The sequence below is a fragment of the Hemicordylus capensis genome, chromosome 4 (assembly GCF_027244095.1).
Source record: "Hemicordylus capensis ecotype Gifberg chromosome 4, rHemCap1.1.pri, whole genome shotgun sequence".
Taxonomy (NCBI): Eukaryota; Metazoa; Chordata; class Lepidosauria; order Squamata; family Cordylidae; genus Hemicordylus; species Hemicordylus capensis.
Genome location: NC_069660.1, coordinates 222,603,494 through 222,623,118, shown reverse-complemented (window position 1 = coordinate 222,623,118; position 19,625 = coordinate 222,603,494). Strand labels below are relative to the sequence as shown.

Sequence of the window (19,625 nt, the reverse complement as noted above, 5' to 3'; positions counted from 1 at the left end):
CAGACTTTTAACTCCTGAAGGGGCCGCATGCGTTCGCAGCACCAGCCTTAGTTTAGCTCCCGAAGGGGCCGTGCAGCCCCTTCAGGAGTTGAACTCCAACTCTCGAACGGAGCCTCAAGGCTCCGTTCGGGAGCCAGACCACGCCCCCCCCCGTCTTGCCTTAGCAGGGAAGAGCCGCTCCTGGCTGCGCTGCAAATGCAGTGCCAGCCTTAGTTTAGCTCTCGAAGGGGACACGCGGCCCCCGCTCAGGAGCTAAACCAGCACCCTTGCATCTGACGTCAGATGCAGGGGGTGTGTTGGGGCTGCGAGAAGCAGGCCCCTGATTGGGCACAGCCTGGGTTCTTTGAACCTGTTGACCCAATGGTGGCCCCGCCCCGCCTCTCTGTGTGTGTGTGTGCTCGCGCGCGCATACGTGCATGCTGCATGTACACCACCTACAGAATAGGATTTATCAGTTCTGTTATTTCTTATCCTCATATACTGCTCTTAATATGTTCAGAGAATATATCTTTGACCTAGGGACGGGTGTGTGTAAATAAAATTCAAATCCAATTTAAATACAAATCTGACTTTTTAATTTTAAAGAAGTCCTTGATTTTTATTAAACCTGGAGCTATCAGACCTGAGCTTTAGCTGTGCCATAGAGGCAGAAAGTGATCAGGATGTTTTGCACTGGAAATATTTATATTGAATGATAGAATATGAATATATAAGATAAATAGGGGTTTTTTGTTTTGTTTTATGCAATATGTCAGGCTAGAATAATTGCCAACATCCAGATTAAGTTACTCAGTACTGCTACTCAAGAGTTACTCTAAAAGACTACTTAATTTTGATAGGACATCCTTTGAGTAATTTAGTCAGGATGCCAGTCAATGTGAAGGAATTGGATACACTGGGCAAAAATCTTTTCCTTCTACCACACATGAGCCCCTACAAAAGCAAAATTCTAGTGACTCTATTAATTATCCAAAGAAATTTGGATTTAATCATTTCCTCAAATGTTATTCTTGATCATCAGAGAAACAAACATCCATTAACTGAGGGCACCACATTATTTTAAAAATGCAATGCCATTTAAAAAATTTAGAAATCATATTGAGCCGATAACTATGCAAGTCTAAGATCCCCTAGCATCAGTAAACCCTCTTTCAGTGATGTGATTATAAGAAAAGCTGTTCTCTTGTAAATATTAAATATTCTTTCAAAAGTGAATGGCATGTGCCTATTATTTATTTATTGATTTGATTTGATTTGATTTGTATACCGCCCTTCCAAAATTGCTCAGGGCGGTTTGCAAATAATGCCTTGTTTAAATCATCATCAAGAGATGGTACAGGATGGAGAGTCTATCTTTTGTACATTTGAACTATTTCATCCTGGCCACTTCTGTGTTAGGAATCATTTTTACCCGTAATGTTGTGGAAGTTTGAGCTAGAACAAATGAATTGAGCTAGAACAAATGAATTATGTTCACAGGACGGAGACTGAGCTCTGACAGCAAGTGCCTCATCTATTCTGCTGTCATATCCATCTGATGAAGTCAATTCTTGCCTGTGTAAGTTTATGCCAAAATAAATGTGTAAGGCACTTCTGCTGCCACAGTGGGGCTTGAAAGGTAGAAGTATCTCAGTCCCTATGGCAGACATAGGAACATAGGAAACTGTCATATACTGAGTCAGACCATTGGTCTATCTAGCTCAGTATTGTCTTCACAGACGGGCAGCGGCTTCTCCAAGGTTGCAGGCAGGAATCTTTCTCAGCCCTATCTTGGAGAAGCCAGGGGGGGAACTTGAAACCTTCTGCTCTTCCCAGAGCAGCTTCATCCCCTGAGGGGGATATCTTACAGTGCTCACACATCAAGTCTCCCATTCATATGCAACCAGGGCAGACCCTCCTTAGCTATGGGGACAAGTCATGCTTGCTGCCACAAGACAAGCTCTCCTCTCCTGTCATTTGCATAGTTGCTGTACCTTAGTCAATATATTGAGTGCTCCTGGGAGACATCAGGAACTGAGCCCACAACAGTGAGTCTTGAACCACTGACCTGAGGGAGATTAGGGAGAAGCTTAACCTGTGCATCACCACCCCAGCTCTGGCCAAAGAAGAGAGCTGCAGGAATAAACCTGACCAACCAAGGAAAACTTGCAGCAGTAAGCCAGTAAACTGACATCTAGAGCAGTAGAGCACTTGCAGAATAAACAAATTTGTCAAAGCGCAAGGTTGGCTTCGTTCAACCACACATTTGTTAGTACGCGGCCATGTTTTATTGGGAAATTCTATTCACTGTTGCTTTTGTAAACCATATGCTAAACATTCTCTAATAAAAGTCAATCTGTTCTTATCAGCATAAAAAAAGGGGGGAATGTACACAAGCCCCCATTGAAACAAACGAGGCGTTCTGCAGGTGTGCAGCTGTTGTGCAACCACAAGCATGCCTTCAACAATGCAACACTAGTTAGCTAGCATAAGAGTCTTGTGCTAGCCCAACTTCCTTTTGCAACCACTCCATTGTTCTGGATGTCAGCCACTATCTGCAGATTTACTTTTGCCTGCCTCTCTCTTTCTCTGACTTGGGTTGAGCAGGAGTTTTGACAAATGCAACAGCATAAACATTGGCTAGACACCATGGGCTTTCAAATGACATCTCATGGCTGCCAACCATTTGAGTGGTTTTGGAACCTTTCTGTAGAAAAAGACAGACCAGCAACACTTGCTGCTTATGGTGTCTGATGGCTGCACTCCAGCAGCCCTACAGAGAGGCAAAGAATGGCAGCCTCTATGTTGCTAGTGTTATTTCCTGCATTCACTGATCCTTCTGCAAAGATCTCTTATCCAAGCACATCGCTGATCCAGCCTCTTTATCTCCTGAGAGTGGATGGTATCTCAGAGCACAGCAGTATGAGCACTGTTGTCATGATTTAAAATTGGAAACCAACCATAATGTTAGTTCACTTGGGAACCTGTCCATTCCTTCAGGATTTAACCACAAGACTACAAGTTATAAGGAAATGAGATCTGAAGATGTAAGAGGTGGCTACAATCTGGGAGCCATGTAAGGCTGGAAGGGAGCTGTCTCATAGCAAACAAAAACACAAAAGGCAGTCCACACGTGCAGCTGTGATATATGCGGCCTAACATACCCTGGGCTCTGTCGAGACATGTCTATGCACAAAAAGGCATTGTGTGTGATTATTCGTCATTTTGATGGAGCTGCAGCTTTATGCTCTGATCTGGGGTGGATAACCATTGATGGCTGACAGCACAGATGTGTTAGCAACCCTCCCACAGACGCTCACGGGCTCTCCCTCTGCCCTCATGCAGCAGCATTCTGCACTGATTTATATACTTGGAGTTGTGATCTCTGGTTAAGACTCCCCACCCCCCACCCCCAGTGTTGGTTTGTACACAGAGAACAGCTGTGCAAGCAAAGCCCTTCAACAAGCATGCCCTAATTGCTGGATTAAGGCACTTGCCAATAGTCATCTCTGTTTTAAAGAGAAGCTGGAAGATGTGGCTTTGTGGCAAAAGGATTGGATTTAGGAGAGCAGAATTCAAATCCCAGACCACCACAATTAAGAGATTTGTTAATGTAATTGTTAAGTGAAAATAATGATTTGTTTCTTGTGGTTCCATGAACTCTTGGCTACACAGCCATGAAGCACTGGTATATTGCAAGTAATTCTTCCTAGACATATCCTAGGAAGAGACCATGGCTCAGTGTAGAATACATGCTCTGCATGCAAAAGGTCCCAGGTTCAATCTCTGGCAAATCTAGGTAGGTCTGAGATCTTCTAAAGAGTTGCTACCAATCATCATAGACTGCACTAAACTAGGTGGGCCAGTCATTTGAAGGTTTCAGTTCTAAAGGGAAAAGGAAGCCTGGAGGTACAGCCCTTGCCACTAGGACGTGGAAGTTTCTGGTTCAGCTCTCAGCTCCTCTGTGTTCATTTGTGCCTTGGACAAAGTAACTTGCTATCTCTCTGAGAGTCTCATCAGGTAATGCCCTTTAAAAGCTTTTCTGAAAAGGGTGCAAAGGTTTGTAATAAAGCATTATGCACATTAAAAATATTAAATTAACTTTAATTGGAGTACAATTCACAGTGTTCATTAGGGATTAATCCTGGTTCAACCATACCTTTTTAAAAAACTGCTGTAAACGCTTTACATAGGAGTGAGTCCCACTGAAGTCAGAAGGACCTACTTCTGAGTAAACGTGCATGGGATACCTCAAGACAATAATGTAAAGATAAATAAAGATAAAGCCCTGTTAATTGAGCAAAGAGGCATCTTTTAAAGTGGTGATTCTCTAAGATTTAGCCAGGGGAGAGCAACTGGCCCTATCCAGCCCCAGCACAGCATCCCTCCCCTGGCTGTTGCTGGTGTCTGCCTTATGTTTCTTTTTAGAGTGTGAGCCCTTTGGGGACAGGGAGCCATCTTATTTACGTATTTTTTATTTTTCTATGTAAACTGCTTTGAGAATTTTGTTGAAGAGCGGTATATAAATATCTGTCATCGTAGTAGTAAATAGTGAGCTTTATAAATTGTGTGTGTGTGTGTGTGTGTGTGTGTGTAGATAATATGGTGAGATTTACCAAGCTTCTTTTTGCTGCTACTGTAAACAAGCCTACAATGTCTTTTTTAAGTAGAAATCTTCTAGATGGGTGTGGTGGGGAAGCCGTTTCTGTGACTCACTCTGCAGGGAATTCCCTAATGGTTTTAGAATATTTTTACTTTTAGGCTTCTGCACAGTTTCCTTTTAACTCTGCACAGAACAGTTGATACAGGGAGAATTACAAAGACCCATTCACTGCTGAGCCATTTCAGATCCCTGCTTATATTTTTAGCCATTCAAAACTAACCCATATCAATGAGGTAGGTGTGCAGAATTGCCTGCCACTGTTCTCAATCTCCAAATGTCAGACTTTCTGACAGAACCTCTTGTCTTCAGGTGAAAACCATAGACTGCTAACTCTAAAGAATGACTAATCCACCTCTGCCTTTCCTTAAACATTCTTATCTATTCTGCACTAGAAAAGGTTACTGGGTTTCTGCTAGTGAAGAATTCTCATTGTTGGGGGTTAGTCACATATTTTGCTTTATTTTATTTAGAAAAGAAATCTTGTTTCTTTCTCTTTGTGCTGCTCTCCAGAGCACACACAAATGCATATTTGAAGGAGTTAATTGTGGTTATTTCTGGTATTGTGCCAACACAAAAGCAGTCACAGTAATGTTGTAGAAAAACAAGTGCCGTTAACCCCTTTGCAGAAATGTGATGGAGGAAAGCCATGCATACAAAAAAAATGAGGGACTTTAATACATGAGGTTTGAATCCACCCTCAATTGACATTGTTATCCATAATGTGCTTTATTGAAAGCTGGTTAAAAAGAAGGTGGGAGTCTCAATCTGTGGACTTCACTTTTCTGGATCCCACACCCCTCCCCACCTTCAGCTGTATAAACAGGAAAGCTCTACTGCTGCTTGGTGAGCCTGTTTCCCTTCAGTAAGAAAAGAAGCGGACGGTCAGTTTCATGGAGTCAGCAATGAATATCCAGCTCCATGATGGATATAATATTAAAACTGAATCTCCAGTCCTGGAACAATGCAAGGCTTTTCTATTAATGTAGGCATTTAGAGACCAGCAATGAAGAGGAAGCTAGTTTTGCAATATAGTTTTTTTTAAAAAGTTTAACATGTTATAGTGCTTTTCTCACACACACACACACACACACACTCTCTCTCTCTAAAAATGGCTTACATGACAAGATAAAATGAAAAGATGGCCTTGTCCCTAAGGGATCTTTTTTTTTTTTAGTACAAAGGGCATACCAGCAAGAGCCCCAGGGCAGGACACGGTGCTGGGATGAATGAGGACAGCAGCACTCTTAGGTAGTTTCCCATCCAATTGCAAACAAAGGCAGACCTTGCTCGGCAAAGGGAACAATTCATGCTTCCTACCACAAGACCAGTTGTTCAGCCACAACTCTGAAAGGTGCTTTTTGCCCAGTAAGCAGGAGTAACTATTGTGCTTCTTTTTAATTTTTAGTTTAGAAACTGGTTTTGTAAACGTTTCAGTTTTTGGATAAATCTTAACTAAACGGGGGAAATCAATGTATTGGTTTCTGAAAATGTCAGATCCTTAGATTAATTTCTTCTGTACAGATGGTAACAAAACTTACAGGAGAGGTGTCTCAAAGGCTATTTCTGATAGAAGTGGGGGTGGGAGGAAAAGTGGATGGTTTGTTGTCATTGTAAACATAAAAATAATAAACAAAAACACAACCCATTTTGAGAGAATAACTTCAGGGAATTAAACTTTAATGGGAATGCCTGAAATGTGTCTGTTTCAGCTTTATGTTATGTCTGTAATTTGAATTATTTGCATTTTGGAAAGGTATAAATTGCTCTGGTGTACTTTGGTTGGATTTTAGCCAGGCAGGGAGTTGCCTTCGGCTGTGAGTCAGCCAGGCTGATGCAGATGTGGCAGCCTTACAATGGAAACTTTTGTGGTGTATCACTCTTCACTCCTCCAGCACATTCTGACTGGAGACTGCATCTTGCATATTTGGGTAGGATACTTGGCAAGCGTACAAGATAGAAGATCTTTTTCTCCAGTATAAGCAAGTCCTTTAAGCATTTTGAGACCCTAAAATTATTCCATCCATTTCCAGCTCTCTCTCTCTCTTTTTATTTTAGCTGATCCGTATAAACCTACAAAACATGTTTACTGTAAGAGTTGACGTAGTGGTCTAAGGTTTCCCTCCTGGAGTCGATCCCAGTCCGTGGGTGTAGAGATTTCCCTCTTGGTTCACCAGACGTAACATGAGGAATTGTCTGCTTTTTCTTTTTCTTTGTTTTCTTTTTGGTCTCTGCTTCATAACAATTTCTCCTCCTTTATGTTTTTGTTAAATGAAATGTCACTAACTCTTATTGAGTCATCTGTTCCCCTCTTCTTTTCTGTAACAGCAAAAGTCTGGACATTCTCAAGAGAATTTCTTGCTAGAGGAACAGTAACTTATTACTTTTCAGATAGCCAGAGTCTCAGTACAAACTCTACTCTTGGATTCTCTTTTAAGCAATAAATTATAACATAACACCTGAAAGCATTTAGTGTGTGTGTGTGCGTGCATGCACACACACACTGAATCCTCCTAAAACTTGCAAAGAAAAGCAACAGTGTTCTAATAATTAATTGAAAATTAGATGAATTTTTTTTTAAAGTTAGGAACTGGAAAACAGAATCCCAACACCAGCCATTTGCCTTTCAAAATAGATATTAGGCATACCAAAAGCCTAAAGTTCTGACAGTTCATTTACAAAGATGAAATAAACACTTGGATTTATTTTAACTACCAATTTGGATGTCTCTAGGTCAAGGATTTTTAGTCGGGGGTACTTTGAAGTCTTGTAATGGGTACATGAGGTACACAGAAAAATCCCAGCTCCCTGGCTCACATGCATGCTATACTGCTGGCTCCTCCTTCAGGAGGGGAAAGGGAGAAGTCTGGGAGATGGCATTCCTCCGTCCTCTGCTCCATGTGACTGTCTGTCTGTGTTCAGACTCAGCCCATCCCTCCCTCAGCCTGACTGATAGGCTCAATACTAGGGAAATCTTGGCTGATGCTCAGCATTGGCATTGGCTGAGGGAGGGGTGGGTGACCCTGAATACAGAGTCATCCAGTCTCGTGGAGGGGAGGAGGTAGAGGCGGGGTCAGGTCAGAGGTATGCTGTAGAGCCCTGGCCATGAGGTTCAAGAAAATGAGAGTTGGGGTTTTTGTTTTATTTTGCTTGATTCCAGGGCAAATTCACTTAGCTTGATATTATTCCTTCTGGGGGTCACAATTCTTGAATGCTTATATGGGGTACCTGAGCTGAAACTTTGAGACAGAAAGTGTACCCTTATTTGAAAATTTCTGCTTTAGGTGAATAATTGATTTATTTGTTGTATCTTCCTCTAAGGAGCTTTGGACCTTCCCCCTTGATCCTCACAACAGCCCTGTGAGATCAGTTAAGTTAGGAGAAAGTGATCAGTGGTCATCCAGTAAGTTCTATGGCTAGGTAGTGATTTAATCCTGAATCTTCCCAGTTTGAGACCAACACTCCAGCCACTACACAGCACTCAGCCAATGGTCCTTGAAAGACTAAGGCCGGATTTCGACATAAAGGAGAACCTGAGGCAGAGCAGCCAGAGCTCCCAAAACCTGAACATCCGAATGCAGGAAACCGCAGTTCGGACCCTAACTCAAACCACAGGTTCACTTGGCAAACTCTATTTTGAACCTTCAGTTTGATGTAAGGCTCACAGTTTGGGTGTCTGGTTTGTGGATGCCTCCATTATGTCTGAGTTCAGTAATGGAGGCAGGCTTCCCTGGGACCAGAGTCGAGGGTAGAAAGCTCCTCACTCTCTGTGTCCTGATTGGCTTCTGTGGCTGTCCATCAATCAAAGGAGGAAGCCCAGAAGCCAGTTCCCCCTCCAGTCTCTCAGACTGCAGAGAGGATGCCAGAGCTTATGTCTGAATTTGGACAGGTAAGCACTGGGGGTGGTGGGGCTGAGGGTCCATTGTACCCTCTGTTCTGTGTGATGTCTGAATGTGGCCTAACTCTCCAATATTGCTTGGGAAACTCAAGATAGTATTCCTATTTTTGGTCATCAGCATCTGGCAATCTGAAATATTCTACTTCAAAATATGCAGGTTACTGTAAGGAATCAAAACCTAAAAAAGAAATATAAGATGGATACCAGCAACAGCCACTGGAAGGTTGCTGTGCTGGGGGTCGATAGGGCCAGTTGCTCTCCCTCTCCTAAATAAAGAGAATCACCACTTTTAAAAGGTGCCTCTTTGCTCTTAGCAGTGGGCCTATCTCACATGACCTGGAGTAGTGTAGGAAAAGTACACACAGCAATAGTGCTAAAATAAACTACTAAATAGTGACAGAGGGAGCTTTTAGGTGAGCAGTGCACTACCTGCTATTTGTTCTACAGACAGCTCACTGCTCCACTGTGTCTTTTGTAAAAAATAGATCCAATTGGATAGAAGTATCAACCCATGATGTATATCATGATAGTATAAATGATGGTACCTTCCATACAGTTGCAATAGAAGATGAACATTAAGAGAAACTAAGATCGTTTTTGCAGTATGTGCGTACTTACAGAAAGCAAATACACATATTTTTGACCTAAAAGCAATAGGAGAGGTTAGTTCCACAGCAGTTTCCCTTTTGCAGTCCTCTTTCTTTCAGTAAGAAAAAAGTATTGTCTATAGACACTTTAAGTAAATTAGACTGCTCTACATAAGTTGCTTTTATCCTGGAAATGAAAGTAAAGAGAGCAGAAAAAGGCCATTCACCGGTGACTTGGAGAGCAGCATAAAATGCAAATATTTATGTGGCAAGAGGTTTAAAATAAGTAATATTTGCATTTGTACATCCCAGTGCTGTAATAAATATACAAAAGAGATGACATCAAGATTTCTGCTGCAGGTGCCTTTGCCACTAACCAATGATTCCCAAATGGTGGGTAGGCAAAATATATGTACATGGCTAGGCAGACATCTGTGGGTCTCATTATAGATATTCGTGGGACTACATTCGTGTGAGACACCTCTGGGTGGGAAAGCAGCACAACAGATTGGTCAGGGGTAGTGTTCCCACTAAGGCGTGTGGGTGGGTGGGTGCTCACACATTTTTTGATGTCTGCTCAGTTATTTTTAGATCCTGCTCGGGTTGAATCAGGAGGGCCCCATTCTGAATGCATGTGCCCACATACCACCTTGATACTGCCACCCAGAACAAAATTTATTCGCATGCAGATGAAAAAAAATTAGAGAGAACACTGGTCAGGGGTCTGTTTTCCAATTCCAACATGTGAAACTCTCTCCATTTTTCCTTTTGATCATACATTTGCAGTTCTTGTAACTCCCTTGAAGCTACTAGATTTTGCTTGGAAGACTGATTGCACTGCAGAAGGAAGGAGCCAACAGATGTGGGCAGGGGTTCCTTTTCAGCCTCTGAAGTATAAATGTGCTAAGGGAGGATCCGCAAAATTGAGATTCTCTTCATATTTCTGGCACCTCTGGATAAAGGAGTAGCATGAAAGATCTTTTTTTCTTTTTCTTGTGTTTTAGATGGTCATCACGTGTGGGAAATGGAAGCCAAAACTGACAAAGAATTGTGTAAACCTGTAAGTATTCACACCCACCTACCTTTAAGAAATGTCTTAGTTTTTCTGACTGTGTTCAGACATGCACACTCTTGACTTGTTTACTGTAACATCAGGAGCTGACTTTTTGTTTGTGATCCATCTGGCTCAAACACTGCCCCAGTCATAATAGCACTTGACATTTCCCTAATGCAATGTTTTCAATAGAAGCAGTTCCATGTTCTCCTTGGTGCGTTAGAGTTTTCTCACAGCAAAGCTAATACAAGCAGTTCATTGCTCTAAAATGTCATCAAATATTCCATATTTTGCTCAGACCTCCTAATGAGTGATTAGATATTGAGAAATTTTACATTTGCATGTGCAAATGTATGCAGAGTACATACTTGGAATGCTAGGCTTTGCTGTAGTTGATACTAATATCTCTAGGAAGTCTCCCCCCTGCCCCCATTTTAAACAAGAGAGTTGACAAGAAGACTTTCATATAAAAACCTGGAAAACTTTATTTTTTATATTTTTAAGGCAGTCGTTCAGTCAATTTTCACCTTGCTTATGGAGAAATCACTATTTTTTTTAAAAGGTCCCATATAATTTTTTTTTAGCCCACATCCAAAAGTAACCCCATGATGAGGAGCTATTACTATGTTTCTTTTTCTGTTCTAGTGCTAATCAAATTGGCCTGCTGTCACTGCCAAAATCTTAGATAAATCTGCTGTAAACTATGCCAGACATTTGGGTTTGATACTTTCCTAAAATATGGATTATGGAGAGCTTTTGATCCAGATTAAAATCCAGTTTGCCGACAAACTATAGCAAAAAGCTGTTGTAAGAATACATTCACACTTCTATTTTCCTTTACATGGTTGTCAGTGGGAGATTCACACAAGTTCCCTTCTCATGTGTCACAACGTCTGGTTGAAAATGGAACTATGAGTATACTTGTTCTGCTTCCAGCTACAGATCGTATGTGAAGCCACTCTCGGTCTATGGGTCAGTGGTACTCAGGGGTGTAGCTACGGGAGAGGGGGCCCGTGTTCACCCCTCTCTCTGGTGGCACTTCAGAGTGAGGGAGATAATGAAGAAAATAGGGAGGGGTGGAGCTGGGGGGCCCTCGGGAGCTGGGGGCCTGTTTTCTTTGAACCCTTTCACTCAATTATAGCTACACCCCTGGTGATACTGGATGAGTTTGGAGCAGCTCTAGGTATAAGGGGAGACAGAGCCTGAGAACAAGGGGAATGGAGAGGATTCCGGGGATGCAACCTGTCCAGGGGGGCATCAGTCCAATGCCAGCTTCAAGGCTAAGTTGGCCAGAAGAAAGGAGATATTTGCCATATATGGTGACTTTTGTGTGAAGGCTCTGCATTCCCTGTGTTAAATCAACAGTGCGTTGAAGAAGTGATAGGACTGTGAGGCAGAGCTGAGCTTCTTTAGTGTTTGGACTTGAGAATTTTTTCATGGACATTGTATTTTCTATCAGGCCTAAAATGTCTCTTAACATGTCTGGGCAGACCTGTAATCAGGGTTTTTTCATAGAAGTTTTTTAAAAACAACAACAAACAGAGGTATAATATGACTCTGTTCTATATCAAAAGCAGTAACACACATAATGTGTCAGATATGAAGTGTGGAGAAATGTATTTTTCACTGTTCATCCTTTTAAAATACTCCAAAGGTAATGATTGGGAAAGGTTCAGGGCAGAGCTACACATTGCAAGGAAGACATGAGGTTTCCAATCCCATGTTTTTCTCTTTTGTGAGACAACTGGTGGGGGAAGGGTGAGTGGAAGGATATGCCCAACCTTTCTCTTCATCACGGATTCTCTTCTGTGATCATTTTAAATGTATTTTTCACCAGCTCTCAGATGCCCATTCATCTTATAGGGATATGCAGCGCAAACACACAAGCTCACATTTGATGCATGAAACGTCATGGTGTTGTGGAAAACTACGGGGGTGGGGGGGAACATACATATACATATACATTCTTCATATTTATGTGTGAATGTAATTAGTGTCTACGTCTTCTATTTAAGCTATTGTTTCATCAAGTGAGGCATCTATTTTAAACATTTTCTTTCAGACTTCATTGGTGATTGAGATACCACCGTTCCGCAATCAAAGAATTACAAGTCCTGTCCAAGTTAATTTCTATGTCTGCAATGGAAAAAGAAAGAGAAGCCAGTACCAACTGTTCACCTATCTTCCTGCTAATGGTAACCACCTATTTCTAACTTCAAGCTGCAGAAACTAACTATTGTGTGTATTATTTCGAAAAATGATGTGTGAACAGGAAAAAAAAATCATCATGATTTTGCAGCGCTCCTGGACAATTTAGACCTTATAATGATGCTCTTGTGTTTAAATTGTAGAATAGCCTGAAAATGTTTCTGTTGGAGTTCCAAATAAATTTTCTACTGTTTCTTTGGTAGAGACTTCTGATCCCCCACACTTCCTGTTGGTACCAAAAATAACAACAAAAGTTCCAGTTCATTGAGAAAGATGTAATGCCCATCTAGTTGCAACAGCAGATACCCCTCACCTCATCATTACTACCTTCAAGAATTCCTTAATATCATGTCCATATAGAACAAATGTTACTTATGAAACCTGGAGAGATGGAGATGGTTTATATGAGCATGCTATCTTAGCATCCTTACCCCCCTGCTTACGAAATATTGACAGCAAATTCTTTCAGACAGCCTGAGGTAAAGGGAAAAAGTCAACCTAGGCAAATTGGACATACCTTGAAGGAGGGGAAAAAAGACCCTCATGCTTGTTTAAATCCATGAACATAATTTTTTATTTGATTTGTTGTATATTTGTTGTACACATAGATGTTTGTATGGGTTGAAATAAAGGTATAGTGTTCGAAGCAGCTGCCGCCTTTGCTTTTACTCAGATGCCATCACTTGCAACCAGAAATTTGTAAAGTGTAACCGGAAAAAGGCAACCTGGAACAGGCACTCCAGATGTACAATGCTGGCCTGGAAGCCAATAGTGCAGATTGTCCAGCCCACTCTGGTCCCAAATGGTTGTCATAGTTCATGTAGCAGGGCTTAATTTCAGCCCAGGGACCTATTCCAAGTCTGCAAATATAAAGGAGAGAGAGAAAGAGAGAGCCTGTACAGAGTGCCTTTCCATCCCTCCTAGGTAACCACTGTCTACTCCCACACATTTGACATCAGGGAAGTTGGCTTTTTAGTCAAAGAGCTTGACTTCCAGGCAAGCTTGAGCCCTGATACATCTCTCTTAGAAACTGACCACTGCCATGTATATGGGCGGAGGACCAAAGCAGGCTGAAGCCCTCAATGCAGGTAGACTTTCTGTAGACCTGCCCCAGTCCCCAAAATAAGCAATGTACAGATGTGCTGAAAAGGAAGAAAGAATACCAACAACCATTCAGTGAACAAAAATACCAGCAGACTGTCTCACACATCTCATTTTATGTAGCAGTCTTGCTCTTCTGTTCTAAGCAAAGATTGTTAGAACAGCCAGAGCTGGTAATATGAGTTCTCTCACAACCTACAGTTCTCTCTTGCTGAGGTTGGAGATGGTCTAAAACTTCAGTACTGTCCTTCCAGCAATCTACAGGGAGTTCATAAAATTTAGTGCCCAAATTCTGTGTTGAAAGCTTTGAATTGGTGATGTAGAAGAGCTCACTCAAAGCCATTCTCCTGAAGCCCAATTCCTGTTAAAAATGCATGAGGTGTAATCTAGCTGTCAGGTCTGGTGTTAAGGTTGGTGAGCTAGGGGTGCCTACTTGAAAGGGGGTACCAAGCTGAGCTTAGTGGCTTGCTGTCGAATGAGACGTGTGGGTGGGGATGGGGGTGGGGAGTGCCAAATGAATTCCCTACCCAGGGCACCACGTATCCTAGGGCTGTACCTGCTGGCTGCTAATGTTTTTGAGGTTTGGAAATAGGGCCTGTTCCAAGCTTAGAACAGAACAGCCCCATTTCGATCGGGATGTTTTGAGCACCATTTGGAGGCCTATTTTTCCTGCTGATTGGGTTTTCTGGCACTGGCTTCCAACTGGCTTGCAATATTTTTGCTTCTTGGTTGGCTTGCTGTCATACAAATAAAGTGTTGTCATGGGCAATTGTGTCCCCATTGGCTGGGGGGAGGGTGTGTGTGGGTGTGTGTGTTTAGTATTTCTTGGTGATTGCTGTGATGAGCTCCATGTCTGGCCTTGAAACTAACTTGTGCTTCACTCACTGCCCTGCTCTGCATTGCAAGATGTACTCAAGTAAAATGTGGCTCAAGTTGATTTAGTTGAGTGTATGGCTATGCTTGCTGCTAAGGATGCTGCTGTGGCAGCTGTTGCAATGCTAGGAAGTAAGGAGTCATAATTGAGTGTGAGAGAGCAACTTGTGCCAATGATGTTACTGCAGCGCAGGCACTGTGGCTCGCAGTGGACTATGGGTCAGTGATTCTTTTTTGGCCATTTTTGGACTGCCTTTGGAATGTGTGTTCTGTATTGGGAGGCACTGTGTGATTCTGCAATGTTTTTCAAGGCAGGGTTGCAAAATGCATTGCAGATTGCAATGCAAAATGTGTGTGCAGTGTGAGTGCAGTTTATTCCGTCCATAGGGAACAATGGGGAACTCGAAACATCCCTTTGTTCCCCATGGGTAGCTCTAGGGACACCAAAGTGGGTTTGGTGTTTGGACATGATTTAAAACAAAATTATAACCTTTCCCCAAAACGCGCATAGGATCCAAATGGGGGTTTTGGAGAATGGTTAAAAAAGTATTAAAAATTGCCTGTTTGTCTGTTTCTTTTGTGGGTTGGTTGATAGGTAGCACCCACCATGCCCTACCACACAACCCACGTTGATGTCCCTAGGAGCTACCCATGGGGAACAATGGGGTGTTTTGAGTTTCCCCATTGTACCCTGTGGCCAAAACTCTTATTCTATTCTATTCTATTCTATTCTATTCTATTCTATTCTATTTCTATACCGCCCTTCCAAAAATGGCTCAGGGCGGTTTACGCAGAGAAATAATAAATAAATAATATAGATCCCTGTCCCCAAAGGGCTCTCAATCTAAAAAGAAACATAAGATATACACCAGCAACAGTCACTGGAGGTACTGTGCTGGGGGTGGATAGGGCCAGTTACTCTCTCCCTGCTAAATAAAGAGAATTACCACATTAAAAGGTGCCTCTTTACCAAGTTAGCAGGGGAGTTTTTCAAGTTTGTTGCATTGAAACAGCCAGGATTGACTGCTGTTTTCTATGAAATGTTTCAAACTCAAAACAGAATGACAAATCTGTTTCATGAACATTCCTAGTCTACAACTTGGACCTAAGAATCAACAATGCAACCATCAAAGAACACATTTATAGCACTTCATATTGTGCTATGTGCACTGTACTGTGCAAATATTATTCCCAGCAACTCCTCCTCAGAAAACCCTTCTCCTATCCAGTTCTGCATGAGCACCCTATGGTACCATTTTAAAACACTTGTATCTTGTTAAAAAATTAACTTGAGTTGTGTGCCCACCCATGCAATGCTGATTATTGTGGTAGAGTATGTGGGGCTAAGGGCCGAAGTACACATGCATGCAAATATATGATATACAGTTAGCCTTCTTCCCAGTGGATGTCTTCCTTTCTTTTTGGTTAAAATCAGCCACGGGGGCAGGGGACTGAACCCAGTCAAGACTGGGGCACATGAGGAGAACAAGGATATTCTGTCCTGCATTCCATGTTCTTGCCAAAAATCAGCCCCCTGAAATGGTGATTAGCTCCTGAAACATCTATTTATTTCTACTCCGAGAGGGTGCTTTTCAATGGGAGAATGAGGGTGAACCTCCCCTTCCCTGCATGACCCAGACCCAACTGGGTACACACCACTGCACAATTGATTTTGACACACCCACCCACCACCAAGAGGGGTATCTCCGGTTGGAAACATGCCTCTCTAGCATGCATTTGAATGCACATGTAGTTTAGCCCTAAATTAATGCAAACTTATTTAGCTCAAAAGGGCAGAGAAGGTTCACTTCTTCCCCCCAGCTTTTTTGCCCCTTCTTTACCATCTGCTTAGTGAACAGGTTGAAGACTTTACTCTTGTTTTCAGGGCTGTGCTGAAAAGGAGCATCAAAGTTGGGGCATCATAGCTCAGCTTAGGACATGTACAGTATTCTTAATTAATTAATTAATTAATTAATTAACTAATAATAAATAAATAAATATAAATAAAGATGGATCCCTGTCCTCAAAGGGCTCACTATCTAAAAGAAACATGACACCAGCCACAGTCACTGGAGGTTCTGTGCTGGGGATGGATAGGGCCAGTTACTCTCCCCCTGCTAAATAAAGAGAATCACCACGTTAAAAGGTGCCTCTTTGCCAAGTTAGCAGGGGTCAACTAAGTTAGCAGTAGTACAACTAAGTTATATAGCAACTTGTGCACACAGTCGTATAACTCCCAGGATTATTATTTCATTTACAACAAATAAAAGCAAACTGAAAGAATTAAAGTTGAAGAAAAAGTAGGCTGTTAAAGGAAGATATCAGGCTTCTCTTGTATTGTTTTTTTTAATCCATTGTACCTTTTGATCCTGGGTGTGTAGATGGTGAGATAGAAAATAATATACTTCTTAAATTTTCATGTGCCTTGAAGCACACTTTATTATTATTATTTCTTGTTTACACAGTCAGACAGCTGTTATTGACTGGTTTGTTTTATCCAGACATCGAGTCCTTCCCAAGGACCTGGGATGCCAGAATTTTATTGTCAATGGTTATAGATATTATTATTATTATTATTAGTCACTCAAGCTGTTGGACCTGAGATAGGGAGTTTGGGCAAATGCACATACCCCTCAAGATTACAAAATCAGCAGTCTATCAGTACTGTATACAAAATTTTAGCCACTTATATAGCACATTTTGAGAGTTCAAAGTGTTTTTCACACACATTATCTCAGTAATCTTTACAAGAACACAGTAAATCAGGTCAGTATGATTATCCCATCTCCTCTAAGGTGTGTGTATGCTCACAAGTTTTTTGATGTCCACTCAGTTAATTTTACATCCCACTCAGGTTGAATCGGGAAGGTCCCACTCTGAATGCATGCGCGCGCACACTGCCTTGATACTGCCACCCAGAACAAAACTCATTCAGCACACAGATGAAAAAATTTAGAGGGATCACTGTGCAGGGGCTGAGGGTGAGAGACAGTAGCTTGCCTAAGGCCATTTAGTATATACGTTGGTGGCTGAGATGAAATTTGAACTGGGGAGCTCACAGCTCATACTTACCAGCCACTATTTTACATCCATGATAGATCAAATACTGCTGCAAATACTCTTTTTGATAGGTTTATACTGCCATGCTAACTCAAGACCCAGGCACATATTTCTCACAGGTGTAGGTTTTTCATCATTTGCGCATTCTTTTGTGACTGGCAGTCATGACAGCACAAGTTGTGCCACTCTTAATTAGAGTGGCACAGGCCTTTTAGTTCAAGAGTTGTGGTGGCATTCTCCGAGTTGGAGCTCCACTGAGACCTTCACTGTGGAGATGCACAGGTTGCCTTTCTCCTCAAAGCAAAGCAAACTCTTGCATTGCTTAAGTTTTTACAAGGAGATCTCTTGCTCTTACAAAAATGTTTTGTTTTTGTTTTAAAACAGGATTCTAGTAGGGGAAGAAACTTTTCATGCAAAGATCACATAAAGCAAAACCTAAAATCTTGAAAGAAATTTGCATTTAATTCTTAATTTCTCATCATTCTACTTCAAAGGGAATTTTGGTTATAGTCATAAATATCAAAAAGAACAACCTCCTACACCTTTTCCTGCCCCAGGGTGTGGACCATACAATCATAAATATGGTAAATCCATATTTCAGAATAAAAAGGCTACAATCCTTAAACCTCCTCCCAGATCTTTGATTGAAGGATATTCCCACAGAAGTCATTGGGACAGCTCCAGGGGAAGTGGCTTGAGGACTGCAGCCAAAAAATACTAAAGGAAAAGAGAATATGAAAATAGCAAACTTTTAATCATATACAGCAGTGCCCTCACTAAGTATGAGACAACTTTGTGATGGTTGAATTGCACTCAAATATTCTTTGGTGTGTCTGTAAGGGTTATAAATCCTGATGGAAGAAAAGAAAAGGGTATTAACTTTGGTTGATTTAGGCAGAAAATTCCTACTGATCTCTTTGCCACCATGCTGAGAGCTAGTGTGTTCCTTTAGTACGGTCCATTGAAGTTTGGCCCTGAAAGATAGGGATTCATGTCCCCACCTCAGCCATGAGACAATTGGGTACCCATGGGCAAGTCCTTAGTTCTCAGCCACACTTTTTTTCAACTGTAAAATAGGATGGTGATCTACTTAACAAGGGTTGTTCTGAGAGAAGGGGGAAAGGTGATTTTTTTAAAAAAGTAGATTAAAAAACCCCAGTATGAAATCTGCAATCCATACAATCAAGGAGAGCTGGTCTTGTGGTAGCAAGTATGACTTGTCCCCTTAGCCAAGCAGGGTCCACCCTGGCTGCATCTGAATGGGAGACTAGAAGTGTGAGCACTGCAAGATATTCCCCTCAGGGGATGAAGCCGCTCTGGGAAGAGCAGAAGGTTTCAAGTTCCCTCCCTGGCTTCTCCAAGATAGGGCTGAGAGAGATTCCTGCCAGCAACCTTGGAGAAACCGCTGCCAATCTGTGAAGACAGTACTGAGCTAGATAGACCAGTGGTCTGACTCAGTATACGGCAGCTTCCTATGTTCCTAGAACCCATTTACCAATGTACAGAGAACTACTTTATTCCAGCACAACAGCTGCCTCTTCTCCCAGGGACCTGAGACTTTGATGCAGGCTGGCAGCCTCTCCCCTATCTTCCTGCTCTGGAGTCCATGATCTGGATATTATTATGATCTCCATACTGTTGCCACAAAGCAAATAAAGCCTAATTCTCTGGGCCTATCTGTCTCCTGCTCACAAGACCATGGCAGCAGCTGTTAAGGTGTAACATGAATATACAGTAGCAGAGACCTATCTCTCCCCATTGTTCTTCCTTACAGCTTGTCATCTAGAATGTCATTGCCACAGACTGTGAGTTAAGAGCAGTGGTAGGCTCCACTTTCTAGGCCTGAATGAAGGTCTGCACCTGGAGGAAGCTTAGGCTTTCCTTTCTAACTTGCAATCCTTCATGTAAAGTATTGCCAAGAGGTGAGTGATGTGCAGGCTCTGCTGTCCATAGCTAACTCACATGATGGTAGCAGACAAAAAGCACTCCTGGGATGGATTTACCATTCTGCCACTGGAAAGATGTCCAGCTATTGCTAGTCCTGGCACTACTCGATGCTAACTTAAAGTAGAGAGTAGCCTGGAACCCCCTGAGCACATTATGTGACACAAACTCTTTTCATGTGGGGATTTGGTTATGCTGCAATGGCCTAGAATTTCCCTCATGCACTGGGAACGTGCTCAACAGATGCAACGAGGTGCAAAA

General features: G+C 42.0%; 1 protein-coding gene across 5 annotated transcripts in view; it reads left to right on the top strand.

Moving 5' to 3' along the window:
• Positions 1-19,625, top strand: part of NFATC1 (nuclear factor of activated T cells 1) — a 208,262-nt gene that overhangs the window by 118,123 nt on the left and 70,514 nt on the right. For 4 of the 5 annotated variants that reach the window (XM_053249189.1, XM_053249187.1, XM_053249190.1 and 1 more), the window contains exons 7-8: positions 10,129-10,184; positions 12,241-12,373. In XM_053249189.1, the coding sequence (XP_053105164.1) occupies positions 10,129-10,184; positions 12,241-12,373 (189 nt within the window). Of the gene's footprint in view, positions 1-10,128; positions 10,185-12,240; positions 12,374-12,589; positions 13,036-19,625 lie in introns of those variants that run through there. The other variant, XM_053249191.1, reaches the window with a different exon arrangement.